The sequence below is a fragment of the Trichosurus vulpecula genome, chromosome 3, assembly GCF_011100635.1.
Source record: "Trichosurus vulpecula isolate mTriVul1 chromosome 3, mTriVul1.pri, whole genome shotgun sequence".
NCBI classification, from domain to species: domain Eukaryota; kingdom Metazoa; phylum Chordata; class Mammalia; order Diprotodontia; family Phalangeridae; genus Trichosurus; species Trichosurus vulpecula.
In genome coordinates, this window is record NC_050575.1 from 399,886,611 (window position 1) to 399,907,079 (window position 20,469).

Sequence of the window (20,469 nt, forward strand, 5' to 3'; positions counted from 1 at the left end):
TGGGGCATCTCCCCCTTGTATTCTGGAGGGGATGAAGGAAGATGAGCACAGCCCTTTGAGGCACGTCCTCCACACTGGCTCTACCGTGGCAGCATTTCAGCTCTGCCATAAAAATAAGCACATGCCCCGAATACTGAAGAAATCATGGAGAGCCTAAAAGCACTGAGATAGAAAGTGGTACAAACTGTGCAGCTGGCCTAAAAGAAACTGAAGAATGTAGTTCTCAGCTTCTCCTTTTGGAAAAGCCTGTGCTTGCAGGGGGAGTACTGACTCAAGGTAAACTCGAGGGTCTCTTAACTACATGATACAAAGGACAACAGGTGAAGAGTAGGACAGATGGAGAGGGTGGGGAAGGGGAGCCGGCCTAAGTGAAGAAAAACGGAGTCCATGTAAATGTTCTAAGTCACAGTGAATTTTTTGTAAGCTTAACGTTCTGTGGGAAATAATAGTGAGTGGTATCAGCCTATATGATGGTCTTTCAAGGTTGAGACAAAGACAGGCAGCTAAGAGGCAAAATCAGGAAGACCCGAGTTCAAATCCAATCTCAGACCAGGTCACCTAACCTCTGCTGACCTCAGTAAAATGGGAATCATAGCACCCAACTCCCAGGGCTGTTGTGAAGATCAAATGAGATCATATTTGTAAAGTGTTTTACAAGCCAAAAGTAGCATATATAAGCATTAGCTATCGTTAGCTAGTATTATATATTTCTATACGTTTATAATGCAAGTTTACTGAAGTCAAAGCAGCCTCTAAAACAGGTATCTCATGAACCTTGCTAGTACACTGTTCACAATCTTGATTTTTTGCAGACCCCGTCCCATTTGATTAGTCATAGCTATTTCTATTGACAGGGAATTAATGTTTAGGAGCAGAATCTCCTAAAAGAGAGGATGAGTTAGGAATAAAATCAGATGATTGGCACTTGACAGTCTAGGATTCCTTATTCACCAGGATCCTGCAATAGGTGAAGATGAAGGAGCTCTCCAAGGAAGTGGCTTGCTAGCAGTAACCCTCATGAGAACCCCACATAGTAGACCTATGTCTCCAGGGCAGCTGAAGAAACCAAAGAGACAACTTCACAGAGAGGGCAGGTGGTGAGAGGTCACTGTTCAGGAGTACCCAAGGTCGTTCTCAGAAAGTCTTTAACAAACCACCTTCTTGAGCGCTGCCTTCCAGAGCCCAAGGATGACTTCCCCATCCTGCTCCCTACACTCCAAGGATGCCGCCTCCCAAAAGCATCACCATTCTCCCAGTCACCTTGAATTTATTTTGACCCAGCCCTCTCTCCTTTGGGATCTTTTAAGTCACTGAATCCTGGCAATTCTTCCTTTAAATTTTTCTGGTTCATCTCTCCTCTTCCCTCAACTTCTGCCCTAAATCCTTCCAAAAACTTCCTTTCTGATTCTAGCCTCTGTCCCTCAGACCTGCCCTTCATTTGATGCATCTGCATCTACATCATTTGAGTGCATGCGGCCCTCTTCACAGAACAAATCCCCTTAATAAAAGGATTGTTCTGTCAAACTTGGTCTCAATACAAAGGCCGCACTCAAGGACCTAAAAGGCCACATCTGGCCTCAAGGCTGCAGACTCCCCACCCCTGGACACCTTTGTTAACTGGTGCTTTTGTTTGGTCTCTCCTCCACTCAAACTTCAAGAGATTTCTTCTGTTCTGTTGTGTGCAGGCTGGACTCTCTGCCCACCATAACCTGGCCCCAGCCTCCCTATCTAAATTTATTCCTCCCACCCCAGCTCCCCAATATGCTCTCCTTAAGTAGGCCAGTCTCTTCACTGTCCCAGGAACACACCACACAGTCCCTTCATTTGTGCTTCTCCTTGCCTGGAGTGAATGTGCTTCTGTCCCCTCCGACTGGCCAAATGCTACTTCTTCAGGCCAGGGCTCCAGTCTCCCTCCTCTGGGATGCCTTCCCTGACCACCCTGGCCCTCATGGATTCTGCTCTTCCCTAAGCTCCAATGTCTGTATCACACACTTTACCATTTAATTATAAACTGTATTGCATTGTTCATGATTGTTTCATGTGGGTTAGTCTGGTCTCTCCAACCAGGCCATACGTTTTTTGAAGGCAGAGATTACTTGGTGAGTGTTTGCTGAACAACTGGCTCTGGTTCCCCCCAGAGCCCTGATCTCATAATGTGGAATTCTCTCCCTCCACTGCTCAGCCTCCTGGCCTCCTTCCAGACTCAATTCAGATTCCATCTTGTGCTGGAGGCCTTTCCTGGTCCCTCTCCGGCCCTCCTTGCCAGGGCCTTCCCCCTACACAATCTCTCATTCACTCAGTAGACATCTTGTACGTACAGAGTTGTTTGCATGTTGTCTCCCACCTTAGGCTACAAGCTTCTAGAAGCCAAAGACTGCTGGCTGCCTTTCTTTACAGCCCAGGAGCTTAGCACAGCATACAGCAGGTGCTTAATAAATGCTTATTGATTAACTAATGGGTGCCTAATAAACATCTGCATTTGTCAGCTAATTGATTAGTTAATTAGCAATGATGCAGAAGTGAAGTGTACTGACTATTCTGGGGAAGGTGGTACCTCGTGCCGCTGAAGTTCCCGCTCAGAATTTGCCCTCAGTTGCCTCATTTCCTCTTTGATGTCTTCTAGCTCCCGCAGGGCCAGGTCGCATTTCTGATCCACTGTGAGGACTATCAGATGATCTGTGGTCACCCGGGATTTGGATTTCCGCCTGCCCCGAAACTGTTAGGTAAGAAAGTCATGACATCATCAAGCAGTAAGCAGTCAGAGGAGCGGATAAATAAATGAGCAGCTGGATCCTGGAGCCTCCCAAGAGGAGGACCCAAAATGGGAACTCCAACCCAGCCGAAGAGGTAAGAGAAGTGCGATGGAAAACACTACCTTGGCGTTCTCCTAAGAAAAGTTCAGAAAAAGAAAAAGGCCACGAAGCTCTGTCTGGACCAACCCTAAGCTCCAGGCTCTGAGGCTTCAAAGGTAATGCAGTTACAACCTCTTCTAGTGTCCTTCCTTCCCACCATCCATGTATTCATGGTAACAGTGAGAAGCGGGACATACATGTTGAGGAAGGCTCTCTCCTACGGAAAGGACTCTTTCACACCGATTGGGAAAGCAAAGGAAGGGAGACATGAAAGTCAGAGCGGGGAGAAAAAGACAAGGCAGCTTCTTGGAGGAGGTGGTGAGCTACTAAGCAGAGAGGGGATTGTATCTAAACATAGGAATGAAAGGGTACCAATGTCTCTCACTACAGTAAGTACCTGTGTAAAGTCCGTTGCTATTTTAAAATCTGACATGCGTGGGAAGCGCTGATCTCGAGGCTCCAGCTTATTGTAATATTTTTCAAACATCTCAGTTTCGACTTTGAGAGAAGAGTTTCCGTAGCTGCAAAAATGGTGGATGACTGAATAAATCTTGCTGTTCACTTACTCTTGAGCCAAAAAGGACGGTGTTCAGTGTCTAGCTTACTTAAAGAGCCACAAAATTCAGAGGCTGGCAGTCAAACTATGGCTTATTACTAAGATAAGACTACAGGTTTCACCTTGAAATTTCCACTATGTCAAATGTAAGTCTACCCAACTACTACATTTTTGCAATTACACACTTAGCACAACCTTCAGACATTTCCCCTGGTTTATGTGTTTTTTCTCAGTTATTTTATTTCCAGCACCCAACAGATGGAATAATCTACTGGAAATTCATTATAAACAGAAGCAAGTTTGCAACAGATGGTTCTTAAAAAGTTTGAGATGACAAACGATATTCATCACGTTCCTGCCTGAATGATGGCTTTCTAACCTTCTCAAGGGCAAAGACATAAGCTTATGCCAGTATTAGGGGTATTTCTACTATTGCCTTGTTAGAGACAGTAGAATTTGTTACTTCAGTGGCAAAGACATTTGTAAGGCCCATGCTGGGTGCAGAGCAGCTCTGTTAAGTGTGGAGGGGGATACCAAGATAAAAAAGAAGAAATCTACCCCACCCCTACCCCACCTGCCCCACCCTCAAAAGAGTTCCCAAACTAGGAGCCAGAAAAAAAACAGGGCAAATCACTAGATTTTTCTCCCACTGTGGAATTTTAGGAATAGTGTAGGGGAATTGACATTTGACAGCCTCCCCCTAGCTCAGAAGACCCAGAATCTAATCACAAAGTGCTGTTAACAAGGTGTTAAAAGATATCCTGATCCATTTGTGATGTGACCTTTCTCTGGTAGAATTAAAGGGAATAACTTCATCTGGACAAGCAAAAAATTAAATCCCCTTTTGATAGCCTTAAATCCCTACAGGCAGCAGCTCAGTTAGTGGGAGTTCCAAGCCAAGAGGCAGAAGTGGGAGAGGAATGGGACCCATAAAAGGGAATCATTCTTTAGGAGGACAGAGTTTCTCTCTTCTCTCACAAATGCATTGCTTTGAAGTGGAGCCACTTGACAGGCAGGAGACACTTAATCCATAAAATGGCAGAGAGCATGCTCCAGATAAAAACATATAAAGGGAGGTCGTCTCATGAGAAAGAAGAAGCAGCTTCATAGAACAGAATCCCTGGGAACAGAGAAGAATGCTAGCTATAAAGAAAGAAGATCCTATAAACCCAGCTAAGCAACCCATCCAGCAGAGACAATGCACCAAAAAGGAAGTGAATGAGGAGTCTACAAAGACGGAAGGGACTTCCGGACCCTCCAATAGTACCAACAGTGGTAAGATGCTTTCACCATATACATATCCTAAACATCATGTACCTCACTACTACTGCCCCCTAAGTTTGAGCCTACTCTTCCAATGGTACTGCATGAGGACGAATGTGCCCAGGTTTATGGAGGGATGTTTTGTAGCTACTGTTCCTTACAATGCCATTTACTTACTACTTACTATTAGTACTACTTACTACATTTACTTGCTATGCCATTTTAGTAAATACCTTTACTAAGAGTTAGTTGTGTCTACTGGCTGATTGTTAATGGGAAACTTACCAATAGGGGCTCATGAGCAACAGTGTTAAAAGTACAAACCCACAGGGTTATCCCCAGAACCTGGGGACCCAACCCTCAAGTCTGAATGAAAGTTGGAGTAGCCCCAGAAGGAATCATACACTAAAAATAGAAACTCAACTCTTCTTTCTTCAACATCACATAACTTTGCCAGGGTACCTAAATTGTGATCTGGACTGTACATTCCACCTTGTTCTTTCTGTTCTAGCTTCACTTCCTGCCTTTCATGGTCTTGACCCTACAGTCCAGGGATTCTTAACATGGGGTCCTGGGACAGATTTTAGGGGGTTTGTCAACTTGGATAAGAAAAAAATTACATTTTTATGTTTTCACTGACCTGTAAATGAAACTTAGCATCTCCTTCAATTATTTAAAAACATTATTCTGATAAGGAGTCTACAGGTTTCACCAGACTGCCACAAGGATCCATAATACAAAAGAAAGCTAAAAACCCCTGCTGCAGTAAAACATTTCAAAAAGCCTCTGTCCTCCACCCTTAAATCCTTTACTCTCTTGTCCTTTCATTTTCCATCACCTACTAATCCCCACTTCTAGGTGATATCACCCCTAGCTCACAGTTGCCAAGTACTACTGGAATAAGTCTTGAAACTGTGTTTCCTGCATCCCCTTCAAATTCATGTTTTCTAACCTCAGTTGGGTCCTTGCTGCTGCACTGCTGTGTGGCAATCCTTATATTATTTCCTATCACACTCCCCCACAGCTGCTCTTCTAAACCTTCTCTCTCTCCTCAAGGCTTCAGCTCTATTCCCACTTGCCATTCTTGGCAGAGAACCACACAGCTTACTTTATGGATATAATAGGGCATAATCAGTTCTTCTGTCTGCTTCTGGTCAACCATGGGTGTTGACTCAGTATTAAAGGACTCTGGCACTTTGGGGATGTTGAAACAATCCCTTTATTCACTGAGAAGCAGGAGGAGCTATAGATCTTTAGGAACTGCCTCACCATCCCCAAAGCATTCAAGCCTTCCAGTTCTGAGACAGCACTCATGATTCGCCAGAAGCAGGCAGAACAGCTCTGTGTATGCCTTGTTACCCTAAGACTGTGGCTGCCCATTATCTCCCACCCTGCCTACCTCAAAACTTGAACTATTTCCTCCTTCTCTCCATTCTAAAAGAGAAGAAGTACTCTTTCCGACTTGCCAAGGCTGACCTGTTCCATTTCCATCCTTAATCTCAACCTCCCAACTCATATACATGTCTCTTGTGGGGCCTTACTCCACCAATCCTTCCCTTTCCCTAATTTTCAGTCCCTTCACCTCTGCCTAAAAACACTTTTTCTTTTACCCTGCCATACCTTATACTATCCTCATATATCTCTCCTTCCTTTATGGGATAAATTTCTAGAAAGAATAATCTATACTAGCTAACTGTCTCAATTTTCTACCATCCATTTAATGTTTAATCCCCTGAGATCTGGCTTCCAGTCCCATCACTTTATTGTAATAACCTTTCCAAGGTTACCAGTGACTTTTTAAAAAAACTATTTTTGATACCTTGTTTTACCACACTTACATTCCCTAATGTATTCCTTCCCCTTCTCCATTATCTTCTCAGAAATCCATCCCTTAAAGAATAACTATTGAGCAAAACTAACATATCAGAAAAGTCTGAAACAATTTGAATATTGTGGAAACACAATCAGAATATCACAAGTTCTAGCAGCTTCTACATTCAGGGATCGAAGGGCTTGGAATATGATATTCCGGAGGTCAAAGGAGCTAGGATTAAAACCAAGAATCACCACCCAGAAAAACTGAGTATTGTGCTCCAAGGCAAAATATGGACTTTCAATAAAATAGAGGACTTTTAAGCTTTCTCAATGAAAAGACCAGAGCTGAATAGAAAATTTGACTTTCAAATACAAGAATCAAAAGAAGCATGAAAAGGTAAATATGAAAGAGAAATCATAAGGGACTTACTAAAGTTGAACTGTTATGCTTACATTCCTATGTGGAAAGATGATGTGTGTAATTCAGGAGAACTTTCTCAGTGTTAGGGGAGTTGAAGGAAATATAGACAGAGGGCACAGGATGAGTTGAATATGAAGGGATGATATCTAAAAAAATGAAATAAATTTAAGGGGTGAGAGGAATATATTGAGAGAGGGAGAAAGGGAGAGATAGAATGGGGTAAATTATCTCACATAAAAGTGGCAAGAAAAAGCAGTTCTGTTGGAAGAGAAGAGGTGGCAGGTGAGGGGGAATGAGAGAATCTTACTCTCATCAGATTCAACTTGAGGAAGGAATAACATACACACTCAATTGGGTATCTTACTCCACAGGAAAGTAAGGGAAAGGGGATAAAAAAGGGGGGATGACAGAAGGGAGGGCAGATGGGGGAGGAGGTAATCAAAAGGGACAAGTCAAGGGAGAAAATTGAATAAAGGGGGACTGGATAGGATGGAAGGAAATATAGTTAGGCTTTCACAACATGAGCACTGTGATACATGATGCATAGTGATACATGTGTGATCTATGTTGAATTGCTTGCCTTCCTAGGGAGGGTGGGTGGGAAGGGAAGAGGGGAGAGAATTTGGAACTCAAAGTTTTAAAAGCAGATGCAGCTGGGAAACAAGATATATAGGGAATGGGGCATAGAAATCTATCCTACCCTACAAGAAAGTTAGGGGAAAGTGGAATGGGGGGATGGGGTGAAAGAGGGGAGGGCTGATTGGGGAACAAGGCAATCAGAATAAATGCCATCTTGGAAAGGGAGAAGGGTAGAAATGGGGAGAAAATTTGTAACTCAAAATCTTGTGGAAATCAATGTTGAAAACTAAAATATTAAATAAAAAATATTCACTATTTCACAAAAACTGCTGGGAAAAATGGAAAATAGTATGACAGAAACCGGGCATAGACCAATATCTTAACCGTATACAAAAATAAGGTCAAAATGAGCTCATGATTTAGGAATAAAGGCTGATACTACAAGCAATTTGGGAGAGCAAGGAATAGTTTACCTGCCAGATTTATAGGAAAAGGAAGAATTCATGACCCAACAAGAGATAGTAAGCATTACGAAATACAAAATGGATAATTTTGACTATGTTAAATTGAAAAGTTTTTGTATAAATAAATATTAAGAGGGAAGCAGAAAATTGGGGAAAAAAATCTTTATAACCTGTGTCTCTGATAAAGGCCTCATCTCTAAAATATTACAGGGAACTGAACCAAATTTATAGGAATACAAGTCATTCCCCAGTTGAGAAATGGTCAAAGGATATGAACAGGCAGTTTTCAGAGGAAGAAATTAAAGATATCTATAGTCATATGAAACACTGCTCGAAATCACTATTGATTAGAGAAATGCAAATCAAAACAACTCTTAGGTACCACATCTCTTCTGTCAGATTGGCTAACATGACAAAACAAGGAAATGATAAGTGCTGGAGAGGATGTGGGAAAATTGGAACATTGTTACATTGTTGGTGGAGTTGTGAACTGATCCAGCCATTCTGGAGAGCAATTTGGAATTATGCCCAAAGGGCTATAAAAATGTGCATACCCTTTGACCCAGCAATATCACTTCTAGGGCTGTATCCCAAAGAGATCACACAAGTGGGAAATGGACTCATATGTACAAAAACATTTATAGCAGCTCTCTTTGTGTTGGCAAAGAATTGGAAATCAAGAGGATGCCCACCAATTGGGGAATGGCTAAACAAAATGTGGTATATGAATGTAATGGAATACCATTGTGCAATAAGAAATGAGGAGCAGATGGACTTCATTACAACTGGGAAAGACATATATGAACTGATGCTGAGAGAGGGGCGCAGAACCAGGAGGTCATTATACATGATTACAGAGACAGAATATCTGTAAAGACTAACTTTGACAGACTTGCCTCCTCTCATCAATACAAGGTTCAGAGACAGCTCCAAAAGACTCATGATGGAAAAAGCTATGCACATCCAGAGGAAGAATTACAGAGTCTGAATGCAGATTGAGGCAAACTATTTGCTATGTTTTATTCTCTTCTTTTTTGGTTTTATTTCTCCTCTCTCAGGATTCATTCCATTGATTATAATTCTTCCTTACAACTGGTCTATTATGTAAATAAGTTCAGTGAGAAGGTAAATGTAGAACTTATAACGAATTACATGCCGTCTTGGAGGGGAGCGGGGAGGAGAGGGAGGGAAAGAAAATTTGGAACCCAAAAACCTGTGAAACTGAATGTTGTAAACTAAAAATTAAAAAATTAAAAACAAGAATGAAGTAGTAGCTTCTATGTTTCAAACTAAGGAAACTAGCAATTCACAATTTAGTATCACTTAAAGGCATGTATATACATCTGTTTAATGGATTTATTTAGTGGGAAAAGAAGACACAGTATTCGTTTTTAGTCATGTTGTGGTAATTATTCTTTCCACTCACATTGTTGTAGTTGCTATGTGTATTGTTTTCCTAGCTCTATTTGTATCAGTTTATGCAAATCTTTGCATGTTCTCTATTTTTTTACAATATAGTATTATTTCAATACATTCATCACAATCTATTGAGCCATTTCCCAATCAATGTATATTTACTTTGTTTCCAATTCTTTGATACCACAAAAAAGTGATGCTATAAACATTTTGGTGCATGTGGAAAAAAAAAAGATGAGAGTGGGGATGATAGAGAGGGCAATCTGCTGGAGAAGACAGGATGGAATGGGGTCACCTGTGACCCCAATGAGGAGTTCTGCCTTGGCAAGGAGAAGGGCCCAGGTGAGAGAGAATGGAAGGAGGAGGAAGTGTGATGTGAGATAAACAGGAGGGGAGAAGAGGGAACTCTCAGTGAATGGCCTCATTTTTTTTTCAGTGAAATATAAGAGGCAAGAATTTCACCAGGGAGCTGAAAAAGAGGGCAGCCAGGAGGTATGAAAAAGTTTGGGGGAAAAAACCGACTGTGGTGAGTGTGACAGTGAGTCACTAGGAAGGTATGAAAGGACTGCCTTGCTGCAGTGAGGACCAGCTTGAGCTTATGTAACATAAATTGATAGCCGATCCGGTCATTCAGCAGTTTCATGATTTTCTTTGGCTTCATTCATCAGATACATGCGTGTAAAAGCAAAGGCTGCAGATAGCGGGGGCAATTCAATGCTGAGGCTTGTCAGGGCAAGATATTCTATCTTGTTGGGCAGATAAGTTTACAGCCTATGCTTCCACATTTTGTTTTATTCTAGTTTTGATTGTCTCATCATAACCAACAAATCCACTGTAATCTCTGATTGATGTTCCTTGGCTTATTGTCTTCTTGAAGTTGGCAATTACAGTGTTGATTTGATGTGTCTGAGAGAGTAGAACCTTGCACTCTTCCCTTTTGGGATGCTGTGGTTTCTTTCTATTTGCAAATTGTTGCTTATTTTTGTGGACTTAGAATTTTTTTTTCTAAAACAATTTCCTTGGATCTAACTTATTTTTTCCTCATTTCCATTCCCCTTATAATTTATTACTTTCTTGTTTTATGTGTGCTTGTCATTTTTTTTACCAGTGTTGTCTTAGTTAATTTTTTTTGATGTGTCATTTGACCCATGAGCTGGGTTGCCATGATCAAAAAAAATTAATCAACAAATGACCAACTTGCTGGCAATGAATCTCTCCATAGGTAACTTGGCTGGTCCTTGAAGCCTTTCCAATATGGTAGAACCTGATGGAGCTTGTGCCGTTGGCATAGCCTTCAAGAACCCAGGGTCACCTCTGCATTAAAAGGAGGCATCAAAGTCCCACAGGCTGCTGGAAGATCCTCTTATGCACGAATTTATACAGTGACATTCATCAGATGAGAGCTGTCCAGGCTAAAAAGGCATGGATGGTCTGTAACCTGCATCTCTAGAAGTAGGGAATAGCCACATCAATGAGGTGTCACTGAACCACACAAGAGTTACACAGCCATTCCAAAACACCTCTCCGGGTATCCCATCTGTGGATGCCTCTATTACATTAATTACTTTAGGCTCTTGCCCATCACTTTATTTCCTACTTTGGTTGATTTTCCTTTGCTTATGTGGATCTTTCACCATTTTCCTTCCCCTTGGTGATTTTTTACTCTTTGAGGGGTACGGTGAGGGGCCTGTGCCCTTTGAACTTCTCCAATTCCAGCTCCAATGCCACATCCTCCAGAATATTTTCCATGGTCTCTTCTTCCAGAAGGAAGCTTTCCCTCCTCTGCGCTCCTACAGCCCTTTCCACCATTCTTCTATTAATAATAAGATGCATTTTTATAGATTATCACTATTTCAAGGTAGTTTCACACGCAGGATTACCTTTGATTCACACAACTATGTTAGGTAGGCAAATATTACCCCATTTTACAGATCAGGAATGGGAAATTCAGGCCTGGAGGGAACGTGATTTGCCAGCAGAAGTCACACTAGCTGCAAGGCATTACATGAGAAAGCAGGGTCTACAATCCAAGTCTCTCTTCAACCCTGACCCTGTGCTTATGATACCACCACACACGGCTTCTCTTCGGACCCAGAACCAGGAGAGCTAGGTTTGAGTCCCAGCTCTAACGCTGGCACGAGAGCCTGGGCAAATCATTTCACCCAGCAATATTTGTATGCCACTGACCCCTCCAGTTCCCTTAAATGGGGCTGATGCTCGTACTGCCTGCCTCCAAAGGTGAGGGTGAAGAAAGCATTGTGCAGAGTTTTCGGCATCCTATTAATGGGAGACAGCATCATGCAAAGGGCCCATCACCTTCTGCCTGTATGTGTCTGAGCTCCCCCACCCCCCAGTCATTTTAAGTTCCCCAATGGCAGGAACCATTCTTTCTTCATTTCTATAACCTCACACTGCTTGGCACAATGCCATGCATATAAATATCTGGTGTGTGATTATAAATGTAAAGAACTGCACATGCTACCCTTTATATTTTCATATAGCTTCTTAATCTGAAAACACAGCACTCCGAACTTTAGAAACAATTAGACGTGTCAAAGGTTTAAGATCACAGAGATGAAAGGAAAGGTTGAAGCTGTCCACTCTGACCCTAACCCTCAAGAACAGATGAGGAAATACACAGTGACAGCCGCACAGTGCGATGACTGACTTTGACAGACTTAGCTCTTCTCAGCAATGCAAGGATCTAAGACAACTCCAAAAGACTCACCATGGAAAATGCCATCCACATCCAGAAAAAAGAACTATGGAGTCTCAATACAGACCGAAGCAAACTATTTTCTTTTTTGTTTTTGTTTTTACTTTATCATGGTTCCTCCCATTCGTTCTAAATCTTCTATACGACATGACTAATGTGAAAATATGTTTAATAAGAATGTATACGTAGAGCCTATATCGGATTGCATGCCATCTTGGGAAGGGGGGAAGGAAGGGATGGAAAGAAAGTTAAAAACTTATGGAAGTGAATGTTGAAAACTAAAAATAAATAAATTAATTAAAAAAAAAGAACAGATAAGGAAAGTGAGGCTTTGAGAGGTAAGGGGCTTGCCTAAGGCCTCCCTGCAGGTAACCTTCAAATGTCCTTCAAATTTGGGTCCTATGACTTAAACTCTATTCAGGGCATTGGGAATTTCTCTTAAGACTGCATTCACAGATTCAATAAATACTCAAGTACTTACAAATTAAAGCACAAAAGTGATGGCAATATTGACTTTATTATTATTAATCAAAGATATCACTGTACATTTTAACAGAGGTATCTTGCCCCTCCTGTCTACAGACCCTATGATCCAGTTACTAAGGTGAGTGCATTATAAACTATTTTAGAAAATCTGGCTTATTTTCTAAAACTGCTCCTTTGCATTTGTTACATGAGACAAGCAACAGCTTCCCCGCATTTAAGTAGTTGTGTAAAAGACAGAGGGCCGGAAATCCAGTCTCCAAATGGACTTGTGGCCTTGACCTTATACTTGCTATTCAGAGAGTCCACAACTTCTTGGGCTTAAACAATTGTTTCTCACACTAACAACAATGATAGACTTTTTAAATTCCTGAATACCAGAACCACTGTAATTTTTATTCTTCAAATCAACAAATGAAGGTTTCTAAATGATCTAAATTCAAAATAATCCTCATATTAAAGGTGTTCAATTAATATTAAATGAAATCATTAAAATTAATGAAAATGATTATTGCCTTAGAAACTTTTATTTCTTAATTTTTCTGAAAGCACTTATTCATATACAAAGTGGACTCTTAATACAAATTAATTAAATTTTAACCTAAGACTCCTTTCATTTTTTTAATCTTTTTTTTAAAGATGTTAAAAGTTTCACAAGCTCAATAAAAGAAAGAAAAATCCAATTTAAGAGCTAGACACAATCGGAATGTTCATGGAATCCAAACCCTCACTTTACTGTTGGGGAAAATGAGGCAATGGGAAGCAAAATGCCCAGTCCAATGTCCCTAGCCTATTAAATTTAAATACCAGGAGATGGATTCCAATCCAGGCCCTCTCCTCCAAATTTAATGCCCTTTCGATTGTACCATGATGCCAAGGACTAACCCTTCCCACATTAAACAAGAGAAGGGGGAGCTTTTCTAGACTAGCATCTCAGAAGACTTGTGGGCTTTCATTTGGAAGGGGGAGAGTTGGGGAAAGGGAAGGGGTCAGGGAAGAGCTGCAGCCTTTGAGCTTATGGGACAGAGAGGTAAGCACGGGCAGGGCTGAGAGCCTCGGGCTGGGGGGTCAGGATCTATTGCATCGCAGAGGCAGGAGGTAACGAAGAGACTCCCCACCAGGGGAAACCCAGCCTCCCCTCAGAGGCTTTCAGTGATGAGGCGCCCATTCGCTTGGGGGCAGCCCCGATTATTAGCTTTCCCTTACACTAAATAGAAATGTAGCTCTCTGCACCCTCTGCTGTTGACGTCAGAGGTCAAGCTTTGAAGCACCAGTCTCTCAGCCCTCTCTCCTGAAGCACCATCCAGATTCAGGTGCTGCTCAGTCCCAGGAAAGACAAATGATGGGCAGCAGGGGGAGCCAGGAGGATGTAGCCAGCCCCTCTCCCAGGAGCATCCCCACCTGACCCAGGGAGGTGTGACAGCTCTACAGTCAGGGGCGGTGAGACTATGAAAAAGGCCCCAGGAGGCATCTCAGTCCACCTCGCCTCAGCAAGAAACCCAGCTACCCAGATGGGTTCTGCGGCCCCTTCCCCTCTCTCACTCTGAATTTCCTCCTCAGTTAAATGGTCCTACTGATACCCACTCTGCCCCACTCCCAGTACCATGCTATGGAAGCTCGGGTGATGGATCTCACAGAAAAGCAGATGTTTGCCACTTCCCAGGGGCCCGGCATGTGGAAAGAAGCATTTCCTAAATGTTTTCCACAACCTTGGAATGTGGATGCTGGTAGCATGAAGTCGGGCTGAATTGTTCCTTTCTTTCTTTCTTTTTTAACAAATTTTCTCTGACCTAACCTTGACCCCGAGGTATTCCATATATTCCAGTCTTTGCATCAGGCTCTGAGCCCTGTCCATTCTTCAAGTGCCAGGTGGGGGATATCCTAGTGGTCAACACCGGGCCTGGAGTCAGGAAGATCTGAGTGCAAATGCACTCTTGGGCAAGTCACTTCGTCCCCCTCTGCCTCAGTCTCCCTAACTGTAAAATGGAGATCCCAGTGCCAATCTCACAGGCTGCTGGGAGGATCCAATGAGCTGATATGTGTAAAGCATTTAGCACTTTGCCCAGCACACAGTAGGTGCTACATAAATACTACCTATTACCATCCTCATCATCAGTCCATGGTGTAACCACATCAGTGTGTGCACTGTAGAAATTCTGTAACAACATTTCACTGCATCACAAGGTAAGTCCATTGTTCCCTGACCCAACAGGAATGACCACTCCTGCAGAGAGTACAAAGAGCTTCAGAGGCTGGGTCTGGGCAGCCACACAAGCGGCATCACCGGCATCACTTACAGGCACGGGCATTCACACGGTTACTTATCTATCAGTATAACGTTAATAAACATATATCAGTTATTACTTATAGGCATTTACAGGCATCTCAAGTCCTTGGGCTTCACAAATCCTGCTACCACCACACATGCATGCAAGTGTACACATACATACACACACACACGCACACCTTCCACCTTGACTCTGGCAAACTCTACACGTTAAAGCAGGAGTAAAGGGTCTAGCTCAGCCTCCTCAGTACAGTTTCTGGCTGAAGCCCTCTTCTCCCACCCAGAGTGAGAGATATCAATCTATCAACATTTATTAAGCACCTCCTGCGTGCCACGCACTGTGCTAAGTGCTGGGGATACAAAAAGAGGCAAAAGAGGATTTTCTGCCCTCAAGGAGATCACAATCTAGCAGGGGAAACAAGCAAACACATATGTACAAACAAGCTACAAACAGGAGAAATAGGGAATAAAGCACAGAGGGAAAGCACTAGAATGAAGAGGGGTTGCAGAAGGCTTCCAGTAAAAGATGGGGTTTTAGTTGGGACTTAAAGGCAGCTGGCAGTTAGAGCAGAGGAGGGAGACACTTCCAGGCGTGGGGCACAAGCAGAGAGAATACCCAAGCTGGAGGGTCTTGTTTGTGGAGCAGCCAGTAGCCAGAGTCACTAGGCTGAAGACTGTATGTCAGGGAGTATGGGGTTAAGAAGCCTGGGAAGATTGTGGGGGGGCTGGGTGGTAAAGAGCTCTGATTGCCAAACAGAGCATTCTGTATTTACTTCTGGAGGCAACAGGGAGCTACGGCAGTTTACTGAGAAGGGGGTAACATAGGTGGACCTGTACATTGGTAATTTAGCAGCTGAAAGGAGGATAGTATGGAGTGGGGAAGAGACCAGAGGAGGGTAGACCCCCCCCAACAGCTACTGCAGGAATCCAGGCATAAGGGGATGAGGGCCAGCACCAGGGGGGGGACTGGTTCAGAGGAGAGATGCCACAGAGGTGAAGTCAACAGGCCTCAGCAACAGCCTGGATATGGGGGAGGGGTGGGGGCAAGTGATAGTGAGGAGTCCAGGATGACCCTAGGTTATAAAGCCTGGGGGACTGGAAGGATAGTGATAGCCTCTGTAGTAAGAAGGAGGGTGGGAAGGAATAGATTGGGGAAAACATATGAGTTCTGTTTGGGACATGTTGAGTTTAAGATGCCTATTGGACATCCACTTTGAGATGTCTGAAAGACAGTCGGAGGTACAATACTGGAGGTCAGCAGAGACTCTGGGGTAGGATAGGTAGATGTGAGAGTCATCAGCCTAGAGATGGTAATTAGATCCATGGGAGCTGGTGAGACCCCGAGTGAAGCAGTATAGATGGAGAAGAGGGAGGCATCTACGCTTACACGGAATGATCTGGAGGAGGATCCAGAAAAAGAGACAGAGAAGGAGCAGCCAGAGAGGCAGCAGGAGAATCAAGAAGACCTAGAGAGAAGAGTATAGAGGAGGAGAGTGATCCACAGGGTCAGAGGCTGCAGAGAGGTCAAGGAGAATGAGGAATGAGAAAATGCCTTCAGATTTGGCAACTAAAGATCCCTGGTAACTCTGGAGAGAGCAGTTCTGCAGGAATAAGGTCAGAAGCTGGACTGTGAGGGGCTAGGAAGAGAGTGAGACAGAAGAAAGGGGAGTGTTGATTGTAAACAGCTTTCTCAAGGAGTTTAGCCACAAAAGAGAAAAGAGATCCAGGACAATAGCAGGGATGGAAGGATCAAGTGAAGGCTTTTTCAGGATGAGGGAAGCAGGGGCATGTCTGCAGGCAGCAGGGAAGGAGCTGGTAGAGAGGGACAGACTGAGAATAAGTGAGAAAGTGGGGATGATAGAGGAGACAGTCTGTTGGAGATGGCATGGGATGAATGGTGGGGGCAATTCAAAGCTGGGGCTCGGATGGGCCCAATCAGGGATAAAAGGGAGCCAGGGATTCAAGAGAGGAGGACACTGTAGAGCTGAACTGGTTCACCAAGGAGCCAAGATGGGGAGATGAGGAGAGAGTGACCAGTGCAGAGGAGATGGCCTAGAGAGAACTGAGGGGTCAACGGACTGGAGGTCACAGTGCAAATGAAAAGGAGGGTTACGTATGGGAAGGCAGAGGAAGAGGTGAAGAGCCAATGGATTATGGTTGAATAAGGGGATACGAATTCCTGAACATGGAGGTGGTACATTTGTGGCTGGTGGCAAGATGAAGGGTGTGGCCACCTTTATGTGTGGCTAAGGGAGGATGGAGGAGCAGCTCATGGGAAGAGAGTGAATGGAGGAACTGAGTAGTTGAGGCGTTTGAGAGAGAGACCACACACATCTTCAAATCCCCCTAGTATGAAAGCAGAAGTCGGGGAAGAGAAAAAGTCAGGTATGGGACTCCTTGAGGAAGGAAGGGAAGTGGCCTGGAGTGGGGGTGGGGCCTGTAGACAACAGCTTCTGGGCTTTTGATTGAGTAGAAGACATGAACAGGATGAACTTCAAAGGCAGAGAAGTTACTGAATGAGGAAGGGGCTCAACGGGCATGACTGGGGAGACCAGTGTACTCCAGGGAGCCTAGGAGAATGAAGGAAGGGTTGGACTCTCTAAAGCCTGTATGCAGTCAGAGGCCTCTGGATCCGGACCTGCCTCTGAGGTGAAAACAGACCTCCGAAGGGAGCCAGGACATTTTCACACTTAGGGCCACCGTGGTCCCCTTTGTTTCTTGTACAACTTTTGTCTGGGGCAGGTATTTCATGAAGGATTTTCTAAGTCTTTGGACTTGATCTTTTCAGGCAAGAAGCTCCCTGGAAGAGGAGCTCATTACAGGAAATTTTAGATCAGGGTGGGAGGAAATGGGAACAGAATTCTTTTAATACAGTAACTGCCTAGTGTGACTAGGGCACAATTTCTTACCAATTCTTCCATTAGTCCAAAATCCAAGAATCTCAGAACCTGTATTAGGACAACAATCCTTTCTACAAGATCCTGGCCTTTCTAATGAGAAGGAACACATGAAACCTGAAGGCAGCCCAGTCCACTTTGGGACTAGTGAAAAACCTGTATGAAAACTTTTCCCAATATAGAGCCTAAATCAGTCCCTGCACGACTTCTACCCACTGCTCCTACTGGGCTTTCTGAGGTCAAGAAGAAGGGCTAGGATGGAGGCCTGGGCTGGAACCCCGGCACTGTACCCACTTCTCTATCCTGTACTTGACCTCTGAGGTCAAGCAAGGAACGTACTTCCACCTCACTTTGATGAGGAAGTGAGAAGCCCTGCTCAACCACCAAACTTTGGTGATGACCCGGAGCCAATCACATCGTCTTGCTACATCTAGGTTTCCTCACCTGCACAAATGAGAGGGGCTGAATTGGCTGGTCTATTCCTTTCCAGCACTGAGGCTCTGTGGTTCAGCCAGGGCTAGAAAGAGAATCTTGGGCTGGAAAGAGGCCTTGGAGATGCCCTAGGCCAGAGAATCTGAACCGGGGGTCTGTGGACTTGTGTTGTGGATAGATGGAGAGATGGATGGAGAGAGAGGGAGAGAGAGGGAGAGAGAGAGAGAGAGAGAGAGAGAGAGAGAGAGAGATACAGAGAGAGAGACAGAGACAGAGAGAGAGGGAGGGAGAGGGGGAGAGAGAGAGAGAGAGAATATGAGAGAGAGAGAAGGAGGGGGAGAGAGAGGGAAGGAGGGAGAGAGAGGGAGGGAGGGAGAGGGAGGGACGGAGAGAGAGACAGAGAGAGATACAGAGAGAGAGAGAGAGAGAGAGGGAGGGAGGGAGGGAGAGGGGGAGAGAGAGAGGGAGAGAGAGAGAGAGAATATGAGAGAGAGAAGGTGGGGGAGAGAGAGGGAGGGAGGGAAAGAGAGGGAGGGACGGAGAGAGAGACAGAGACAGAGAGACAGAGAGAGAGAGAGAGAGAGAGAGAGAGAGACAGAGAGAGGGAGGGGAGAGAGAGAGAGACAGAGAGAGAGGGGGGAGAGAGAGAGGGAGGGAGAGACAGAGAGAGACAGAGAGACAGAGACAGAGAGACAGAGAGAACAAGAGACAGAGAGACAGAGAGAGAGACAGAGACACATAAAGAGAGAGAGAGAGACAGAGAGAGAGAGAGACAGAGACAGAGATGATAGATGATAGATAGATAGATGAATGAATAATGGATGTATGGATGGTGATGAACAGCGATAGGTATGAGTATCAACAGAGATATTTGTGTTTTGAAAACCACTTCATCATCATCGTGTTCCTCTGTAATCCCATGTATTTAGGCAGCTGGTGGCAATGTGGATAGAATGCTGGGCCTGGAATCTGGGAGACCAGAGTTCAAATTCAGCCTCAGACACTTACTAGTTGTGTGACTGACCCTGGGCAAGTTACTTAAGCTCTGTCTGCCTCAGTTTCCTCAACTGTAAGTTGAAGGTAAGAATGTCACATGGGCCTGAACTAGAGCAGTGAAGATAAAGGGACAGGCTGAAGAGACGATGTGGAATTGGGAACAAAGGACTGGCTAGGTGGGGTCAGGGCTGGACACTGAGGATGCAAACCTAGGAGGCTGGAAGTTGGGGATTGGAAAACAGCACCTCCTGTCAGTCAGCACAGTTATTGTGTGGATCAAAAGAAATATTGGTAAAGCTCCTGGCACACAGCAGGTGCTACATAAGTGCTTACTCCATTTGCTTTCTTTCCTTTCCCACACATTAAAAACACGATTCTGAGGAGGGTTCTCCCAAAGGGGTCCGAGGCCATAAAAGACCATCCTGGTCTTGTACAAGATTCCTCATTGGAGGAGTGGAGGAAACCAGGACGCAGAAACCAGAGATGACTTATCTATGGTCAGAAATTTGAACCCAGGTCCTCTAGCAACACATTCTAGGCTCTGTGTCCAAAGGCAGAGCTGGAAGCGAATTGTCTGTCCACAGGGGCATCCGTGCATTTGGGCAGAAGAGGAGCCCGACGGCCCAAGCGGGCCACACACACGCCTCCTCCGGCCGAAAAGGAGCCCGACGGCCCCAGGGGCGCTCCCTCCGCCACGCGGAGTGCGGAGGCCCCTTTGGAACCTCCGCACCTCCCCCACCCGGCCCGGGGCGGGAGGCGGCCATGCGGCGGGGCGGTACCTGAGCTCCTCCACCAGGCCGCAGAGCTGGATGATGGGCAGCTCTACTTCCTCCCCGAACTGGGAGTCGGAGGTGGCCAAGCTGTCCGTTTCCTCCTCCACGCTCGTCATCCCGCTACTGCTTGTCGTCGCCGTCTTCCTCCTCTTTTTCCTCCCGCAGCCTCGGGAGCCTCCACCTTGGACTTCGCGCGCCGCTGCAGAACGCCGTTGACATGGCAACAGGTGACGTCACTAATCTGCGACGCGCGCGGTGCGTTGCCGTGGAGACGGTACGCCGTGCAGCCACCAGCGCCTGAGCCCTGCCTCGGGGAGCTCCCCGCCCCGCCCTCCTCCCAGCCCCGCTCCTTCCCCGCCTCTTGGCAGAAGCTTCCGGGAGCGGTGCCCCGGTTGCCGGCGGAGGGGAAGCCCGTCGTGCCAAGATGCCCAAGATTCACAAGCGCCTAGGCAGTAGGTACCCAGAGGTCCTTTAGCCTCTTGCAGCCCCCCAGGAGGGACTGCTTGTCAACCAGGGTCT

General features: G+C 44.9%; 1 protein-coding gene across 1 annotated transcript in view; it reads right to left on the reverse strand.

Moving 5' to 3' along the window:
• The window catches only part of CCDC113 (coiled-coil domain containing 113), a 31,656-nt gene extending 11,590 nt beyond the window's left edge, over positions 1 to 20,066 (reverse strand). The window contains exons 1-3 of the mRNA XM_036752571.1: positions 19,957 to 20,066; positions 3,250 to 3,373; positions 2,555 to 2,716 (exon numbers count right to left, since the gene is read on the reverse strand). Coding sequence (XP_036608466.1) covers positions 2,555 to 2,716; positions 3,250 to 3,373; positions 19,957 to 20,066 — 396 coding nt within the window. The remainder of the gene's footprint in view (positions 1 to 2,554; positions 2,717 to 3,249; positions 3,374 to 19,956) is intronic.
• Positions 20,067 to 20,469: the final 403 nt, after the last annotated feature.